This window comes from Triturus cristatus, chromosome 1_2 (assembly GCF_964204655.1).
Source record: "Triturus cristatus chromosome 1_2, aTriCri1.1, whole genome shotgun sequence".
NCBI lineage: Eukaryota > Metazoa > Chordata > Amphibia > Caudata > Salamandridae > Triturus > Triturus cristatus.
In genome coordinates this window covers 210,450,981-210,468,725 of record NC_140580.1, presented here as the reverse complement: position 1 = coordinate 210,468,725, position 17,745 = coordinate 210,450,981, and the positions used below count along the sequence as shown (strand labels likewise).

Here is a 17,745-nt window from a genome sequence, read left to right as displayed (position 1 = left end):
GGTGATATAAAACAACCTTATACTTTAATCATGTGCTCTGTCTGGATAACAATGTTTGGCCTTATTAACCTTTTTTTCCCAAAGAGGGCACAGAAATTAAAAGTTCAAGCAACAAACCAGAAAACAGCACTTTGAAAGAGGTGTGGATATGAGCAACAATATAAATCTCATCTCAATCAGTATACTCCCATACATATGTACACAATTTATTGCAGCGGGTATCTTTCTATTAAAGAAAGTCATAGTGATGACATCACTGGGGCATAGTTTAAGGTTGTGGCCGGATCGTTTTTTAATCTTTATGTCCAATTACAAAACTAGAAATAAAATCTTTGTAATATCCTCGTTTACTACCCCAACACATAAACGGACATCCCGCATTCCTCATTTACCCCATCTCTCTTGCAGTAAGTGGAATAATTGTGCCCTGTTCCTCATCAATTTGCCTTAAAACTATGAATCTCAGGCTCAATCTGTTGGGGAAATTGACAAATACTTGAAGTTCTCGTAAGAATTTCCAGTCTGTAATAGTGACAATTAGTTTAAATTTGTTTGAATTCTGTGAACTCTAGATATTCTAATGCCCATATACAATATCATAGGGTGTGTACTATTTAACTTTATTAAACGAAAAAGAGGCAGGAGAAGACAAAGACACCAATATTTTAAGCTACATTGCTAGTGTACATCAAAAGAAAAGTACTGAACTGGTACTTTTATAACAGCAAAATTGCAACTCTTCTGAATAAAATATTGTTTTGCTTTAAAGAATTGTTCGCTTAAAGCCCAGTCTCTATTTAGCACAGTTTTTGCCTGGTGTGTGCCATGTGTTTGAGCATAACAAAAGCGTATGGTTCATTAAACAGTGATCAGTTTGGCTAGAATAAACAGACCGTCTTAACATTTTGCTTGATATTTGCTCAAACACAGCACCAATCACTTACTGGATTTACTAGTATGTTATAGATGGACAAAGTTATTTGTTGCTTGCTTTGTAGCTAACACACCAAAATAACCGCTGTATATAATGAGGATACAAAACACTCTATTGACATCTGGAGGACCTTACTTTTTTCAACAGTTTGCCTTCAACTAGCCTGTATTCAGATTTTAGACTTAAATCTAACCATGAATCCATGAATTCATAAATATTTACTGCAAACTGTCTACATTCTTTTACCACATTCAATCACCAAGAAAAATAATTTAATTACATATCTTATTCAATGCTATGGAACGTTGCATGTTTGGTGACCACATATTATTTAGGACTCCACCAATTTGATTGTGATCTTCCGAAAATCATTGATTAGTATGGTGATGGCTAGACAGCCATCAAGTAGGGTGTTAATAGAGCACACTTTTGCATCTTTCCCTCAAATCCTGCTAAAAGTATTAGAACATGGAAGGAATTCACTTACAATGCATGGGCTCTTGATCAGAAATCAATATTCAGTAAAACTGTTCAATCAAATCCTAATTTGTCCCAGGAAACTTAGAGAATCATGGAGTTGTGTGGCTCTTCTTGTTTATTACATACGCTCTCAAGAGGTGGTCGTTGGATAAAAAGAAGGTCAGGATGCGCACTAAGAAAGAGTACTATAGAATATGTGGCCATGCATACCTAGGCTTTGAAACTAGGGCATGGAGATAAGTGTGGAGTGCCTCAATTGCTTTACAGAGCACTCCGCCAAAGCCGAGTATGGATGTGACCACCAGCAACATACGTTGCTACAAAATGAGGTTCTAAGAGGCTGACTTCTGGATCATGTCCTCCACAATGTCCCAGTAAAAGATTGTTGAAGTGAAGGGGAGGCCTTAATTCTCATCAAGTTAGGGACAGCTAGAAGGGCCAAAGATATGTCCATAGTTGTCCAGGGAGTTAGTGAACTCTGGGACGTTGTCGAGGGAGTTCTCAACATGCAATGGAGAGGTTTGACCAAAGTGAATACATTCTTAATTGGGGAAGATAGTGGGGGATTCTCTGAACAGCATTTGTTGAATCCAAATGTGCTTTTTGGCTCAAGTGCAACTAATCTATAGCCGTTTTTCAGCTATTGTCAACCACTGAGAGTGTTACGATTGATAAGTATTGATTAAATTAACGTCTTTTTCATGATGATGTTTCATTTAAAGGGCCTCAGAGGTACTTTTCATTGTTTAAATTAAGCCTTGGGTGACATTAGCAAACATTAAATATATTTCTGAGGATTTGAGGATAGAATGCTTGGAAAGTGTAACTAGGAAGCTCTACTCACAGGATGGATAACTGAAAGATTCAATAGTTCATAGCATCAACATGCCACCAACATGATTAGAAGACAATTAATAATCGTCTTATAGGATTCTCTTGTGACCACTCTTCCTCACTTGAAGCAATGACTTTGAGAAAACCAAGAGTTAATAACCATCAGTGTGAAGGAAATGTTTATTTTCTCTACATTCCCATTGGTGTTGACTTGCATTTATCCAGAAAGGGAGGAGGTTAATATATTGGTAAGAAAAGGTATTTTCACAGCAGGCAGTTCAAGGCTTTACAGCAAAACCATCATCAACATTGATCCTGCAACTGGCACTATCCCAAGCTATGGATCATAGAATTGGTGTGACTGGGTGATAAAACCATCTTTTCAGTGCATCAAATGCCTGTAATGTTCTTTTTTCTGAAAATAGAAAGTGAACACTTATTCTATCAATAGTGGAATACGAAGACTAAATGCAATGGCAAAATTAACATATTTTACTTTTAGTGCCCTAAATGAAGTTCCAGTCATTAGGACTAAATCTACACATGGGTGCTGTTACATCAAAGAATGTCATTGGTGCTTCAGAGTTACACATATTAATCAACCACTAACTGTAATCAATAGCAATCCCCAACAATAATTTATCACACTGATGGATAGCTTTACTTGTGTCAAGGGCAAATCATGTTCAAACTGACTTAGTACTTTCCAGTTTATTAATAAATGGACCAACTGCCCTTTGTATTAGTATGAGAACACTTTTACCAGTTAACCTGAATAAAACTATAGTGAAAGTGATTCACAATTATTTCTGCTAATGCTACTAATTAATTAAATGATTCCATATTTCAATGGTTTCTGTTATAGGCAATTTTCCTTTGCAAACCAGACAATATGAACATTCTTCTTGACCAGTCACATACAGCTTATTATGTTTCATTATAGCGCATATTATATACATTTCCAATAAAGCCACACTATCAATAACCAGTGTAATCTGCTCTTCAGCTTGTGTAGTAAATCAGTGCTGCTAGTATGATTTACATTTTATCCTTACGTTCTGATGCAAATAGCAAAGGCAACATACTGTCTCATTTTGTGTACAAGGCAGTGCCAGTTAACTGTATTCATTGTGTCATTGTCGTTGGTTTCCTTTGTGAATACCATTACCTTCCCTTGATATCCTTTTGTTATATTTACAAACATTCCTATGTCCTGAGTCATTGCTTCACTCACTTCTCCCCTCCCTTCACTGTTCTCCCCTCCTTGTTTTCACCTTCCCTTTCCTATCCACCCACCTGCCTTTATAACCCTTTCCCCATGTTCAGGGTGCTTCAGGTTTTGACGGCAGGCCTGGGCCACCGGTGAGTTTCATCTGCACTTCCCTACATACCTCTTTCCTAAGAATGCAAATGTGTCTTGTCTGTTCAACAGTTACCCGTTTACACTATGAGCAACTGTCTCAAGAAAAGCATTCCAATTTGTGTTTGTAATTTGTGCTTACTGTGCGTTTACTCAGAAGATGTTATGCTGTTAGACTGTTTTAACCAATTAAATCACTTTTGTTTCACCCTATTTGCTCTCCATTATTCTGTTTGTCTATCTTCATTCTGTGATGTCCTGTCTACTTAAATAAGTATTGCTTACTTTTCGTCTATTAGTGATTGCCACCCAAACCTAGTCAGAAAGTTTAAATTACATATCTTAAATGATCAACAGGGCTTTAAGCACAGGGTTTAGAAGGACACAGTAGACGACTTTGATGCAGGCTGTAAAAATGTGTCTCTTTGATAGCACCCAACCCCACTGATCTGAAGAAAATTACAATCCCTATAGGATATCATAAATCAACATACTCAGTTTGATGCGTTCAGGCATCATACAACCTCTATGTGTTTTATCGAAAACCGCTCGCTTACTTAAATGGTGTAAAAATGCACCTGCTATCTAAACATTTCCATGATAACCACAGATGATGAAAAACAATTGGGCTTTAAGATGAGAGTTTGGAACTATTGTTTCACCTTTTCAGTTTAAAAATGCTCACTTCCTCAGTTGTTATTAAGCTTGAGTTTACTGCCATTTTCTGCAACTACCAACAATTCATATAGCTTGGTGGCTTCTTCAGCAATGGAGTCTGTGCCACAAACATTTTTGAATTAGAAAAACCCATACAGTTCTATTCACCAAAGTAAACAAACTTAATTTTTGTAGAAAAAAGGATGGTCATATCTTTTTATGCTTTTTACGTAATTCCACCTTTTTCAAGTATTACATGCTCTCTATAAACCAAAGAAATGCATAGGGGGCAGATTCACTAAGGACTTGCATTGTCCTTGTATGACGCAAGCCGTTGCAAGGCAACGTGAGTCCTTAACTGGGATTTACTAAGCCACACAAAGCCACTTTGTGTGGCTTAGTACAAGAATACAAAGTAGCACACGGCACCGCATAGCACTGTCTTGCGTTATTTTTCTTCGGTAGACGTTACATGGGTAGAGCATGGGAGTTCCCTTGCATCCACCCTTGTATTATGACACAAACTCAGACTTGTGAACCTGGGTTTGCACCAAAATGGTGCATCTACCCTACAGAGGCGTAAGGAGGAGGAATATCTTCAGTCCTGGCCGTTCGTGAAGAAAAGTACATTTGCATATTCTGTTGCTAGTAAAGGTTTATCATGATGGTATTCTTTTTTATAGTAGAGATGTATAACATGCTGTACTTGTCCAAAAGCAAATTCTTAGAAGTCTTTAGAGATGTAGAGGAGTCAAACAAATCTTTGTCCATTTGTACCTAAACAACACAAATCTACTAGAATGTACGACTACATGTATACACGCACTGTAGAAAATGTCAGGTAATTCACCAAAAAGTGCCAGAACGAAGGTTAGCTTGCCCTCAAGATGTCTCCATTGTCTTTGCAATACATTTACATTGGGAAAAAAAATGAATGTGTCATTAAGTCTTACACCACAATCCATCTTCTTCTCAATGTACATTCCTATAAATGGAACTGCCTCTGGATATACTGGGAAACAGCTCATTCTTTTGTCCTAAATCAGGAGTCAGGTGGACTGGTGTAGACGGGAAAAATGCTGGAATGTGCATCCTATCATATTTACTTCTGCCTATGCATACATCTCTGCAGCATGACAATGTTTAAACTGCATGCTGCTCAGCTGCCTTGGCAAAACAAAATGATGCAAGTATTTATTTTTAACTATTATTTTATTTACTGACATGAAAATGCTTTAAACTATACCTAAATCAACCATGCTCTTACCATTGTACAGTTTTCATCCTTGTTTGGGTTAGATTGTGAGGATAATAGACTGGGGTAATTTACTCAAAAATACTGTGTATTTACGTTGGTGGGAAAAAAATCTTTGCTCAAAAGAAAGTTCTTTATAGTCGATAATGGGTGAGATGCTAATAAGTGTTTGCTGTGCACTAATCAGATTACTATCATTCAAAATGAATGGACAAAGCTGAAAACTGTAGATGGCCCAATATAATTTGACTGATTGCATAACTGGATTCTCTTGCTTACTTTTGCTATTCTCTCTGGTTTACATATTGTAATACTTTTCAAGGCAGCCTTAGAGTAAATGTATGTTTTTGCAGGGTAACCCAGGACCAATTGGAGTTCCAGGACCTGCGGGACCGAAAGGAGAGAGAGTGAGTACCACTTAATAACATGGGTTAAAGTTGAGAACTTCCGAATAAGTGTAACCAAAAGGAAGAACCAGGTGGGATCCTTGACAACATATAATAAATGGCTGCTAGAGCAGAGAAAGACAACCCAAAGTAGAAAGAGAAGAGGGGATGATTGAGGCAGTAGACACTACTACACAGCATAACAAAACATTTAAAGTAAAGATAAAGTCTGAATATCAGTATAGTAGTGACACAATAAGGTACTCAGCGGACCAGCTTCATTTATAAGCAATTCAGTGACTCTCCCCATTTGAGCTTATTTTAGTGTAATCTTAACAAGCATTGCCCCAGCAAATACGTCTTGTCTGTGAAACCTAGTCGCTTTCAAATTACTTTTGTCTTCTGCATGGCCTTTAGAAACATGCACACACGAAGTCCACCTTTGTATGATTTCTCTTTTCTTTTAAGAAACATCATTACAAGGTGCTACAGTGCATGTACACAAAATCATGGCAATCATCTTGAAAGTAGAACCAAAAACATTCAAAGATGGCCAGCACACACACACTGGCTGACCATATTAGGTCTGCGGGTGAATGTTTGATTTGTTCAGCGCTCCATCCGTAATCAGTTATTTTCGCGTTTGTCGTCCTAAGTGGGAAGGGTATGCCCAGAATTGGGTCCCATGCTCACTTTACCACTGGATTCAAGCTAGCTTGGCTGAGGAGGGGCAATACCCTGAAACCAGTCTCAGGATGCTTATTTCTGGTCCAGGGAAGATCTGACCTGGCAGTTCAGGCTGGACTGTTCGCATGGGGAGCAGGGTCAAGACTGATTTGCATATGGCTGGGTCCAAACTGGGGTGGCGTGGTGAGCATCAAAAATTGTGGATTAAACCCAGATCTGTGATGGGGTGATTTTTTTATTTGTTCAGCATTCCATCCATCATATGTTCTTTTTGCAGGTGATGATATTAATCATTTGTAATTATTGCCTAGTACACTTATGCACTGCAATCTACATTGTGGAATCCACATCACAAGGCTGCAATGAAACCCAAACATGTCCTCTAGATGGAGGCCAGCCCTGAAGCTGTAAGGAAAATCTCAAACTATTGACCACAACATCAAAGTTTAAGTCTAGGGTGCAGCCTGAACACGCATAGTGCACTTAACAATGAGAACTTGGACAGCACCAAAGTGTGTCTGTTTTGGCATTTATTATCTTATATAAGATTATTGTAACTGAAACATTACTCATCTGCAATCCTAGTTCTCTATTATTGGTATATTTAATAAATCCCTTAACATCTCTATCTACTTGAAGGATTTCAGAGTGGTTTTAACAGTGCAAAATATCTTAATCTCAACATAATTATTAAACAAATGCCTGCATAAAGGCACATAGTCAAGAAAGTTTAGAACATGTCTGATTACAATTAGAAAACAAAGAGGGATAAAACACTCCTCCTTTATGAAAAGTAAAATGTGTATGAAAATGAGCTGGGCACACTGCTGCATCGCTAAAGAGTAATTTGGTACTGTCATATAAAGGTAACAGTCTGCTCCAAGCTGACAAAATGCATTGTAAGTTGGGCTCAGTTGACTTTGATAAGCTAGTGTTGGAACCTTTATTATTCTTATCTTATCCATTCTTCTTGTTCTCATAGGAAAGTTGGTTGGTTGTTTATGAATGTAATAAAGATACCCCTGATAAGCAAAACAAATGACAAATTATTTACTTTTTCTTCTCTTGTCATGTTAGCGTCATTGGCCTTCATAAATAAACATTGAATAGAAAGCTGAATGCTATATAGAGCACGGTAAAGCTAAGAGAATAGATGAGACCTGATCCAAGCAGGGGTTGAATCTGGAGATAGTCACAATAATCTATTACTAAAGAGAAGAGAAAGAGCTCTACTTGAGTGGCAATGGCCTATGTATACATTATTTGGAGTGCGTGAACAATACTGCAAACAAGACAAAAATTAGCATACATTTTCTAGCTTCATTTGTTTTTACTCTGAGGTGTGAAATGATATGCTGGCTCAAGAATACTCATTTAGAAAAATAGAAAGCCCCAAACACTTCATATAAAAAGAAACATTCAAAGGATGAGAGATATGATCTTGGATAGCATCGGTTTTTTTTTAGACATAAAATATTGTTCACAAGAACATTTAGTTTGTATTTCAACAATATTTCCAGCCTAAATGAAGGTCAGTAAAAAGGCGAATGTAAAAAAAAGTAGCAACTCACATTTATATATCATTTAGAAAAAATGTGTTGCTCAGACTGGACAAGATTTTGCTGTGGAAAATATTTCTAACTAGTCACTAAGATATTATTGCTAACGGGAATATGGAAAAAACTGTAATACCCTTTACCGCCCCAAAAAGAACATCCACTCCTTGCTTGTTAGTCTTCTCAAGTCATTTCTAAAACAAATACACTTTCTTTAGGACATAACATTGTGGGATGGGCATTGTAGAAACATTTTATAAGTAGTAATTAGTTACTTAACATGAAAATCTGTAACAGAACCATCTCTGCAAAACATGTTCTAGCATAAAACTCCTTATCTAGAAACAGTATTCAAATGTAATTCCTTTAATGAAAGGAAAATCCGAAATGAAGGCTTATTTACAGTTTCATACAGTTCATGCAGCCTGAATGAGTTAACGCAGTTTAATGTAGGTTTTTTTTCAATACAGCAAACAGTTTTATGAAGGAGTGCTTCAAAACTTTGGCTGTACAGAACAACATTTTGTAGCATAAATCCTTTACTGGTTTCACATGCTTTGCATTGTTCCGCCATCTAGGGTTGGGTCCAGAATTCTTTCTGTATCCTTTTTTTTTGTTTTTCGTGGGCGTCCTTGACCACAATTTGGTTCTAGGTACATCCCTGGTGTGACGTCAGACGGCGCCTAGGAAGATACTGTGTGTGGTTGCCATCTTCAGATTCTTTTTTCTGCCATTGGGTCTGGAAACAAGGGAAGAGACTCTGGAATTTTGGATGAAAACTGTTTTTCTGGTGCTAAAAGCATTCCAAGCCTACATAGCAGGGAAAACAGTATTGATCTAAACGGACAATACTACAACAATGTTTTATTTCAACAAACAGGGAGGAACTAAATCATTTACCTTAAGCAAGCTAGCTCAGGAAATATGGCAATGGGCTATACCAAAGAGAATCAGTTTGCAGACAATTCACCTGCCATGTAAGGTCAACACAGAAGCATATCTTCTTAGCAGGCAGAACAGCAGCTTACACAAATAGGAGATAAAGCAAAGGAGTCTGCAAAAGGTATTCATACTCTTGGTGACAACAATCATAGACCTATTCGTAACGGTGGAACAAGAAATGCCAATTATTTGCCTCCAGGTTTCAACACCACCTTCTAAAAGGGAATGCCCTGTCGCTAAACTGGTCAGGGACATTTGCATATGCTTTTTCTCCAGTTCCTCCACTACAAAGGGTACTGGGGAAAGTCAGACAGCCAGGAACAAACGTAATTCTCATAGACCCTCAATGGGCAAGTCAAACCTGGTACTCAAACCTACTCGAACTGTCCAAGGGGCACATGATAAATACAATGCAGAAAAGGACCTTCTCACAATGCAAGGGGTCAAGTATTTCACCCGGAACCAGCAGCACTCAGCCAGGCAACCTAGCACCTGGGTGCATAGAGTTTGAACATTTGAAATTGCCACAACAACAATGGAGATACTAAAAGAGGCATGAAAGTCAACCACAAGACAATGCTACCCAGCTAAGTGGAAATGGTACCTCATGTGGTGTACGGAGAACAATACCCTTAATTCAATATCTACACAGGAAACAGTGCTAATATATCTTACTCACTTGCTAAACAGTAAAATCAACTACGCAAGCCTCAAGGTGCACTTGTCAGCAATTGTAGCTTACACCAGGGGAGCTTCATGCAAAAGTAATTTCTCGTCACCAGTCATCAAAAGGTTCCAAAAGAATTGCTCCCCCAAGGTAGGCTCCAGTCTGTATGTGGAGCTTAAACACAGTTTTAACACAGCTAATCACAGAACCGTTCGAACCCACGCACAAAGCAGCACTCCGGTATATCACAATAAAGACTGCATTCTTAATTGCTATAACATTTCTACAGAGAGTAAGTGAACTACAAGCATTATCTACTGAGTAACCATACATGCAAATCCACAAGGAAACAATTGTCCTAAGAACCAACCCTCAGTTCCTACCTCATTAAGCAAATTCCACATGAACCAAAGCATTCAGCTAGCAGTTTTCTTCAAAAACCCATAAACATGACTAGAAAGAATCCTGCATGCCCTGGATGTAAGAAGAGCCGTACTATACTATCAACAGGAGGCAAAACAATTCCGTAAAGGGAATCAATTGTTTATCTCTCACTATAAGTCCAACAAATGTGCATCTGTTACAAGGGGGAAAATTGCACGTTGGATTGTAGAGGCAATTCAGGTATGCTATTCCTCAGTGGGAAAAACATTATATTCCCAGCCAAGAGCTCACTCAACAAGGAAATAGGGGCAACCCTAGCCTTTATGGCCATTGTGCCAATAAACACTTTATGTGCAGCCGCTACATGGGTATCTCCACAAACCTTTACCAATCATTATTTTGTGGATATACAGATGACAAAGGAAGCTCAGGTGGGACAACACCTGTTCGCAAAGTCTTCCACAACTTACCCCAACCATCCCAAGGAAGGACACCACTACATAATCTAATGCACAGCATGTGAATCCAGAAGAGGATTCATGCTGCAAAATGAAATGGTTACCTACCAATAGGAGTAGTTTTGCAGCTTGAAGAGTTTCCTGGATTCACATGCGACCCACCCACTTCCCAAGAGATGAGGAAAGCAAACAGTTGGGAGAAAAGATCAAGTAAAAGAAGAAGAAAGAACTAAAAACAAGAAAGATAAAGACATACCCTTATTTACAAAGATAAGAAAAAAAACCTGAAGATGGGTTCCACGTACAGGAAATTCCAGGGCACCGTCTGACTTCACACAAGGGATGGACCTAGCTCCAAATAGTGGTCGACGATGCCCAAGAAAAAAAAAAGGGAACAGAAACAATTCCAGACCAAATCACTAAATGTTATAGAAAAGCACTCTCTTTATTGTTCTTTATGTTCTATTATGAGAAGACCTTGAAGAGGTGTAAGATTATGCCTAATTTTGTCATTTTATCCTGCTGAAATGTCATGAATGTCTGAGGTATTGGCAAAAGTCCAACAGGAGGTACTAAATAGCTACAAAACAAGGCCCAAAGATTGTCAACCTAATTTTTTTTCTTAAATAATCCTGACAAGAAAAGACCAAAAACAAATCTTAGCCAAAACTAGCACTATTATGAGCTACCGAACAATAAACATTGTAAAAGCTGGTCTTGGGAGACAATGTTGCCCATCTTGATGCCCAGATACTGGTGATATAATAAAATGCCTCAGAACTATTTTATCTAGCGATCACTGTGATTAAAGATTGGCGTGTTTACTTCTCCATGTTTCTGCTGTGTGATTTGGGCGAACTACAAATGTCAATAAAGCAGAAATAACATTAATAACATTTGCTTCTATCTACAAGCTACCTCCTATGTTCTGCCTTTTAAAGTTGAAAACAGCTAAAAGAAACAGTTATTTTCTACCTCCATCATATGTTTGATTGTAAACTAAAATATAAAAACAATCCATCAGCTAGAGGTATTTCAAGAGTAAACTATCCATACAGTATTCATAAACAATTTATATCTTCATCATATGTTTGCATTTCCTCTGAAAGGAATAAGGCTGAGTTTACCCTGCTATGGATGAGAGCTTTTGAGCAGGACTTCATACCCAACTTCTCCAACTTCCAACATACCACAGCACAAATAGTATGGTCACATATTCCATATTAAAATAAACTAAATGATAGTGACAATATTATGAGACATTTAGTGGTATGGATCCCCTTGGTGTTTTTCAATAATTCTATGTTGTCACCCACATTGTGTCAGTGGAACTAGCAACAGGTCTTTTCTGGGAGTGAGGAATGCTAGATGTCTTACAAATAACCATACTATTCAAAACTCCTCAGATAACTACATGACAGAGTGTCTTTCAAAATGTAGTATGAAGATGATGTGATGGGCTTCATTACCATGAATTACTGCCTCGTCAACTTGTGGTTGAAAGAAGTACAGTCATCATATTTTGTTTTAGAGCAAGGTCTGCACTTGGAGGGTGAGTGCATATAAGCTTGCATGAGGCTGTAGCTGTAGGAATTCTATTTGTTCTAATGAAACGTTTTTGCTATTTACCTAGGACAAACTTAGTGTCAATAATCTTTTATGAGAGCCCTTCAAATTTTAACAGTCCATTCTCCAACACAGCCTGGGCTGTCCAGACTTTGTACACCATAGATCATCAGGGACACTGTAACTAAGGGTCTCCTGGATGCCAAGGTCCTCTCAATGTTGTAGCACCATAGATAGAGAGGGTTTCTCAAAGTCAAAACTCTCCCATTGATGATACTGTGGTAACGTTGAGAGAGGTAAGGTGCTGCGAAGTCCCTGGAAGCCCACAGGTAAAGAGAAATAGGACCAAGCTAGTCAAATTGCTGGCTTCGTCCACATCAATTCTGGGGAAGCAAACAAGGACCTGGTAAGGTGTTAAAAAAGTTTAATGCTTATCATTGGGTATCCTCATTTCAATTCTACAGCTAGATAGCCACTTAAAAATGCATTTTTAGAAAGACCATTCATGATGTGAAATGCTCAAGAAAAGAATGTAATTTACTGGTGCTATTGCACCATAAGATAGACTCCAATAGGAAAACCTTTGGTAATTAGACAGCTGAGGTAAACATGTGGAAAAGATACCCTAAAATAAATGTTACCTTGCCTTTTAACATAAATACAATGATAGACAGGTGTCCAGTAGAGCAAAAAATGCTTCACATGAAATGGTTTCAGTGAAAAAGATATGGGGCCAAACATTTTGTGTTTCACGTACATTTGCTTGATAAAGCAGAAATATTGACTGATTCTGCACTTTGTGCTGAGAAGAGAAAGACATCTATTTTCTTAGTTTAGCAGTGCCCAATACCTCTATAATAAGGCGGTTGCTAATCTAGTCCACTTTTCTTATTTTCAAGTTTTCTTAGCCATATTGGTTTACTTTTAAATTCTATTAAGAGTTAGTTTAAAATGAGAGCGAAAATGTTGCTTTCATATAGGCATCTGTTTACAAATTTGTTTAGCAATATATTTTACTCTGTTAAACATTTTCTAAAGGCAATCTCATAGACAAAGATATTCAGGTTTTTACAATTCATAAAAATGGTCCCATGATGAGAAGCAAACTCTCACTTATTTGCACCGAATGTAGAACACTTGCTGTTTGATTATTGGAATTAATAAATTAATGGCTTAGATCAATTCTTGCATCAAGCCACTGGTAAACGTTACTGAAAGTATAGTGGGCTAAGATAAGATAGCTGTTTAAGAGTTTCCTTGAAAACATGAAAGAGCAAAAGATTGAGGAATATTTCATATTGTGGAATCTTAAACAGAAATAATGACTAAGTCCCCATATCAACAATTTAGAGCACTAAATGGTCATTTGACCACTTTAATAGCCAATTCCACAGCGAATGTACCAGAACATTCTATGAAAAAGGTATGTGGACAGCATTCTATTCATTGAGAATAGTATTAATTTACTGTCCTCTGTCTAACAAAGCTAAAGCAAAGAGCACAGAAGGGAGAAATTCGGCCACACTGATCAATGAGGTAACCACTTCCTACTGACATTTGCTGTGAACAGCTCACAAGTTCAAATCCTGACAATTTCTACTTATTCTTCTATCCTTCGTAGATTTAAATTGTGTACAACTAAGTTGGTCAGCAGCAATATCATGCCAGGGGATAAAATCTAATTGTTATTATTATTACTATTCGTATAACAGCATGGATCCAAGGTGAAAGACTAAAGGACACACTCCATATGGCTTCAGGAGCGCACAGTTCAGTCTCTCTGTCTATCCTTCTTAAAGATCAAGACTGGCTGTAAGCTTAGTTCATTTTAATATCAACCAGGCACCAAACAACTCAAGTGCTGCTTGTAGTCAGGATGCAAGACAGCATCTTCCTTATCTCATTATTCTGAAAGTTAGATCCCTGTTGTCAATTGTTCAAGACCACAGTGTTTCCTTTGAAGGCTCTTAAACTACCATAAAGAAAAGTATGTTGTATACATGAGTCTAGGCACAATCTAGCTTGGTGGTAATTATTCTCTCATGAGGTCATCCACAGTGGTTCACAATATGCTAAAATATCTATCAAAAGATTTCATGAATAGCACACACATTTAATTTGGAACTAGTATAGGGAGAACTTCCATGTACCTGCTACAGAGAAAAAAGTGTCCTGTGTCAGTGTACCTGTCCTCAAGTCACTGCTTAGCTACATAACTATACTATGTTATTCTATGCCATGGAGTGCATTATGCATCCTTACCTGCAGTTCTGTTAAGTCATAGTGAAAGAGTCCCAAGCCCAGGCTTTGGAAGTCAATTAAGAATCACGCAATGGTGGATGTATTTCTTGACTGCACTCACCCTTTTGTTTTCAACTTCGGTGACTAGGGCCTAGTATTCTTTGGTGCAGGCAAAGCCACACCAGCTTTCACTGTGCCATAAACCATACCCGGCATGGTTTTGGGAAGAAACCAAGGCCTTGCAACATTCACTGCCCATAGGATGCACAACCCAAGATGGTCCCTGGGCCACTCTTTTTAGTCTCACAGTACCTTAGTAGTTTATGGTTTCTTCCACTCTCACCCCAACCACCAGCCCCAAGGCAGATGGGCTATACACACTTTTACATGATATTCTGCACCAAGAGATGGAAGCACACATTCAGGAATGCATTGGTACCTCCTTATTCAATTTTACAGATGTGTAATTGATGCCAGAAGAAGGGCACTAAAAGGGCAGTAGTTGGTGGCTTTTCACAACTTCTTCATGATGGAAATGTCTGCTCTTTTCTACCAACTGTGTCTTTTGTACTCATTGGACTGCTGACCTCAATAAGCCCACTGCAAATGTGTCCCAACTTTGATTCTACAGAATTTCGAAAAAACAGCAAGGTAATCTGTAAAAACAACTAAATAGGCACCTATTGTGTATTTCAATCCATTATATGTAATGATATTTACTGTAATTTCCATTTTCCTTTAGCATAACATCTTTAAATTATTTGTAATTCCATCAACCAATTGTACACCTGACACTTGAAATAAATACAAAGTTACCTTTTTGTTTCCAAAGAAGTTACACTTGAGTACATACACTCATTTCATTGCAGAGTGTTCAGAACCCCACCTAACACAGCATTTCAAGTGAAGGAGGAAAGCTGGATTTGAGCCTCTGTGTAGGGGTGTAGCTTAGTCAGTGCAATTTGGGGGGGGTCTCAAATTTCCCAACTAAAAAAGCATTGGGCCGCAAGGTACATGGGTGAGATGACCAAGGTTTGGGATGGAATGTTTTCATGAGAAAGAGGGCTCTTACTGATTTAGCATTAGGTGGGCCTCTGGAGCTGATTTAGAGTTAAGTGGGCAGCTACTCCATTGCTAACAGTGATGGAGCACCCTGTCTGTACCCTGCCCACCAAACTCAAGGTCCACCCACCTCATTTTAAGCCGGGCTGACTGCACGTTATACACTGGCGGAGTAAAATATACTCCATTGTTGTAAACCTTTCTCCAAAGGCCCAATAGACTAAGGGCCGTCGGGTATAAACCATCCAACCATCTGGCCTATTCAGACTGAGCAGTCGGACGGTTTTTACATTTTTGACTGTTCATTGCCCCCAGCTATATCCCGGTGATGAGGGACACTAAAAAAAGAAAGATGAACCCCAGACTCCCGCTTTGGAAGTTTGTTTTTGAAAAAATAGAAAACACTGGAAGTCTTTGATGGCCAGCCATCGTGTTTGATGGATCCGGCCCTAAAACATTCCCTACATTGAAGGGAACTGCCATGGCAGTGGTTCTTGCCAATGTATAGAGATGAGGCTGCAGACATCTCCAAATCGGGCAGGTGGAGTAAAGGCAGACATAAAGTTCTCCACCTCTCTGTCCCTAAATCAGGCCCTCTGTCTAGTGCGGCACAGTGGGCGAAAACTGATCATTTGGAATTCCACCAAAGTGATTGCCAGAGGGTACACTATTTGCAAGCATTTGTCCTATCACTTTTTGGGGGTTTGATTGCCAGTAGAATGCCTGGAAGCCTGAGACAGGTACAGCTTTCCAAGCCTACTATTGCCAATGTTTGTGAATTCCAAATAATAGTAAATATGCATCCATTCAAAGAGTACTCCTATGGGTGCAGATCTGATATTTGTTTGCTAAGTAGGTCTCTATATAAATATATATTTAAGTTCTGGTCCAAAAATTAACAAGTTAAAACATTCTAGTGAAATCAGGATAAGAAGATAAACAAACACAGGCATAGCAGATCTGACTCAGGGCCCCCAGACCTAACTGACAAGCCAAGAAAGCATTTATTTGGGGGGGGTTCACACTCCACCCACACCATCCCCCCCCCCACCCCCCACCCCCGCCCCGAAGGTAGCCCCTGACTCTGGGCAATAAAAGAAACTATTGCTGGAAGCCTCGCCGAAAAAAATATGTCAGTAACAATGGAGAATAATACTATTATCTAAAGCAGATTTTCCACATTTGCCAATGACATTTTTCTGGTGATGGGAAAGTTGCATGCCAAAACTGTTTAGTAAGATGTCAGTTAAATTGTGAACTAACAGAATGTATAGAGCACGCAATGAATGGCAGATGCTGCCATATAAAATGGCAATATTGATTAGATTCTAATCTTCCTCTAATGTTCATTGGTTTGAAAGTAAGAAAGGAAATCTTCCTCACAACTGGCACGTTGATTTGAAATATTACATATTAATAAAGCTGGTTCTAATTAAAATGTTTTGTACATACTACAGGGAAATAAAGGAGACCCAGGTACGATAGGACCAACAGGACCCGCTGGACCTCCTGTATGTATTGCATTTTCTTCCGATTTTAATTAGCAATAAAGCCTTAAACATATTAACATTTATATTTGAACATCTTATTATAGGGTGCACAAGGGCCACCTAGTGAAAAAGGAAGCCGGGTAAGCAAACATTTAAGTTTTCTTTTCTGATTGCTCACATTAATTTATATCTAAATTACCCTAATAGAAAAAAAATCGTTCTGGCAAATATACAAACATTGGATCCTGGATGCCAAGTTCTAAAGTTACAATTTTATTATCTCTTGCTCTGCAGCCGTTTCTTTGTGTAGCCGTTTTAGGCTCCAGCTATTTAGGAAAACGTTACTCTTTTCCACTAGCAGCAAAAGTAGAAAGAATGGATGAGGGCACTATGGGCAACCTTGATTTAGAAATAAGTTATTTTCACTGGTGCACCAAACAAAAATTCCCCGAACTACATTCACACCATCTTCTGTAGGACCTTCTTGGGCATTTGTGTGTTTTATGTAGCCCGACTTTGTTTCCATCAAGTGTTGTTTTCATTTTTGTATGGGTATGCATTAGGGGGACGTAGGTAAGAGAAGAAGGGACCTAAGATTACCTGTCTCTCCACCCACTTGTTTCCACATAGTGCTTGATATTGGAATCCCCCTAGTTCTTCCTTCAATTCCAGTAAAGCATAAATGGTATCTGATTGCAACGTGCTGTCACGCATGACCGCACTACCACCTAACAGCATATACAATGGCACAAAACACCACTTTGAGATTCACGTGGTTAGAAGAAT

General features: G+C 38.4%; 1 protein-coding gene across 3 annotated transcripts in view; it reads left to right on the top strand.

The window, feature by feature from the left end:
- COL13A1 (collagen type XIII alpha 1 chain) overlaps positions 1 to 17,745 on the top strand; it is a 583,842-nt gene that overhangs the window by 478,701 nt on the left and 87,396 nt on the right. For 2 of the 3 annotated variants that reach the window (XM_085603477.1, XM_085603476.1), the window contains 3 exons: positions 5,874 to 5,927; positions 16,927 to 16,980; positions 17,064 to 17,099. In XM_085603477.1, coding sequence (XP_085459603.1) covers positions 5,874 to 5,927; positions 16,927 to 16,980; positions 17,064 to 17,099 — 144 coding nt within the window. Of the gene's footprint in view, positions 1 to 3,574; positions 3,611 to 5,873; positions 5,928 to 16,926; positions 16,981 to 17,063; positions 17,100 to 17,745 lie in introns of all 3 variants that reach the window. The other variant, XM_085603475.1, reaches the window with a different exon arrangement.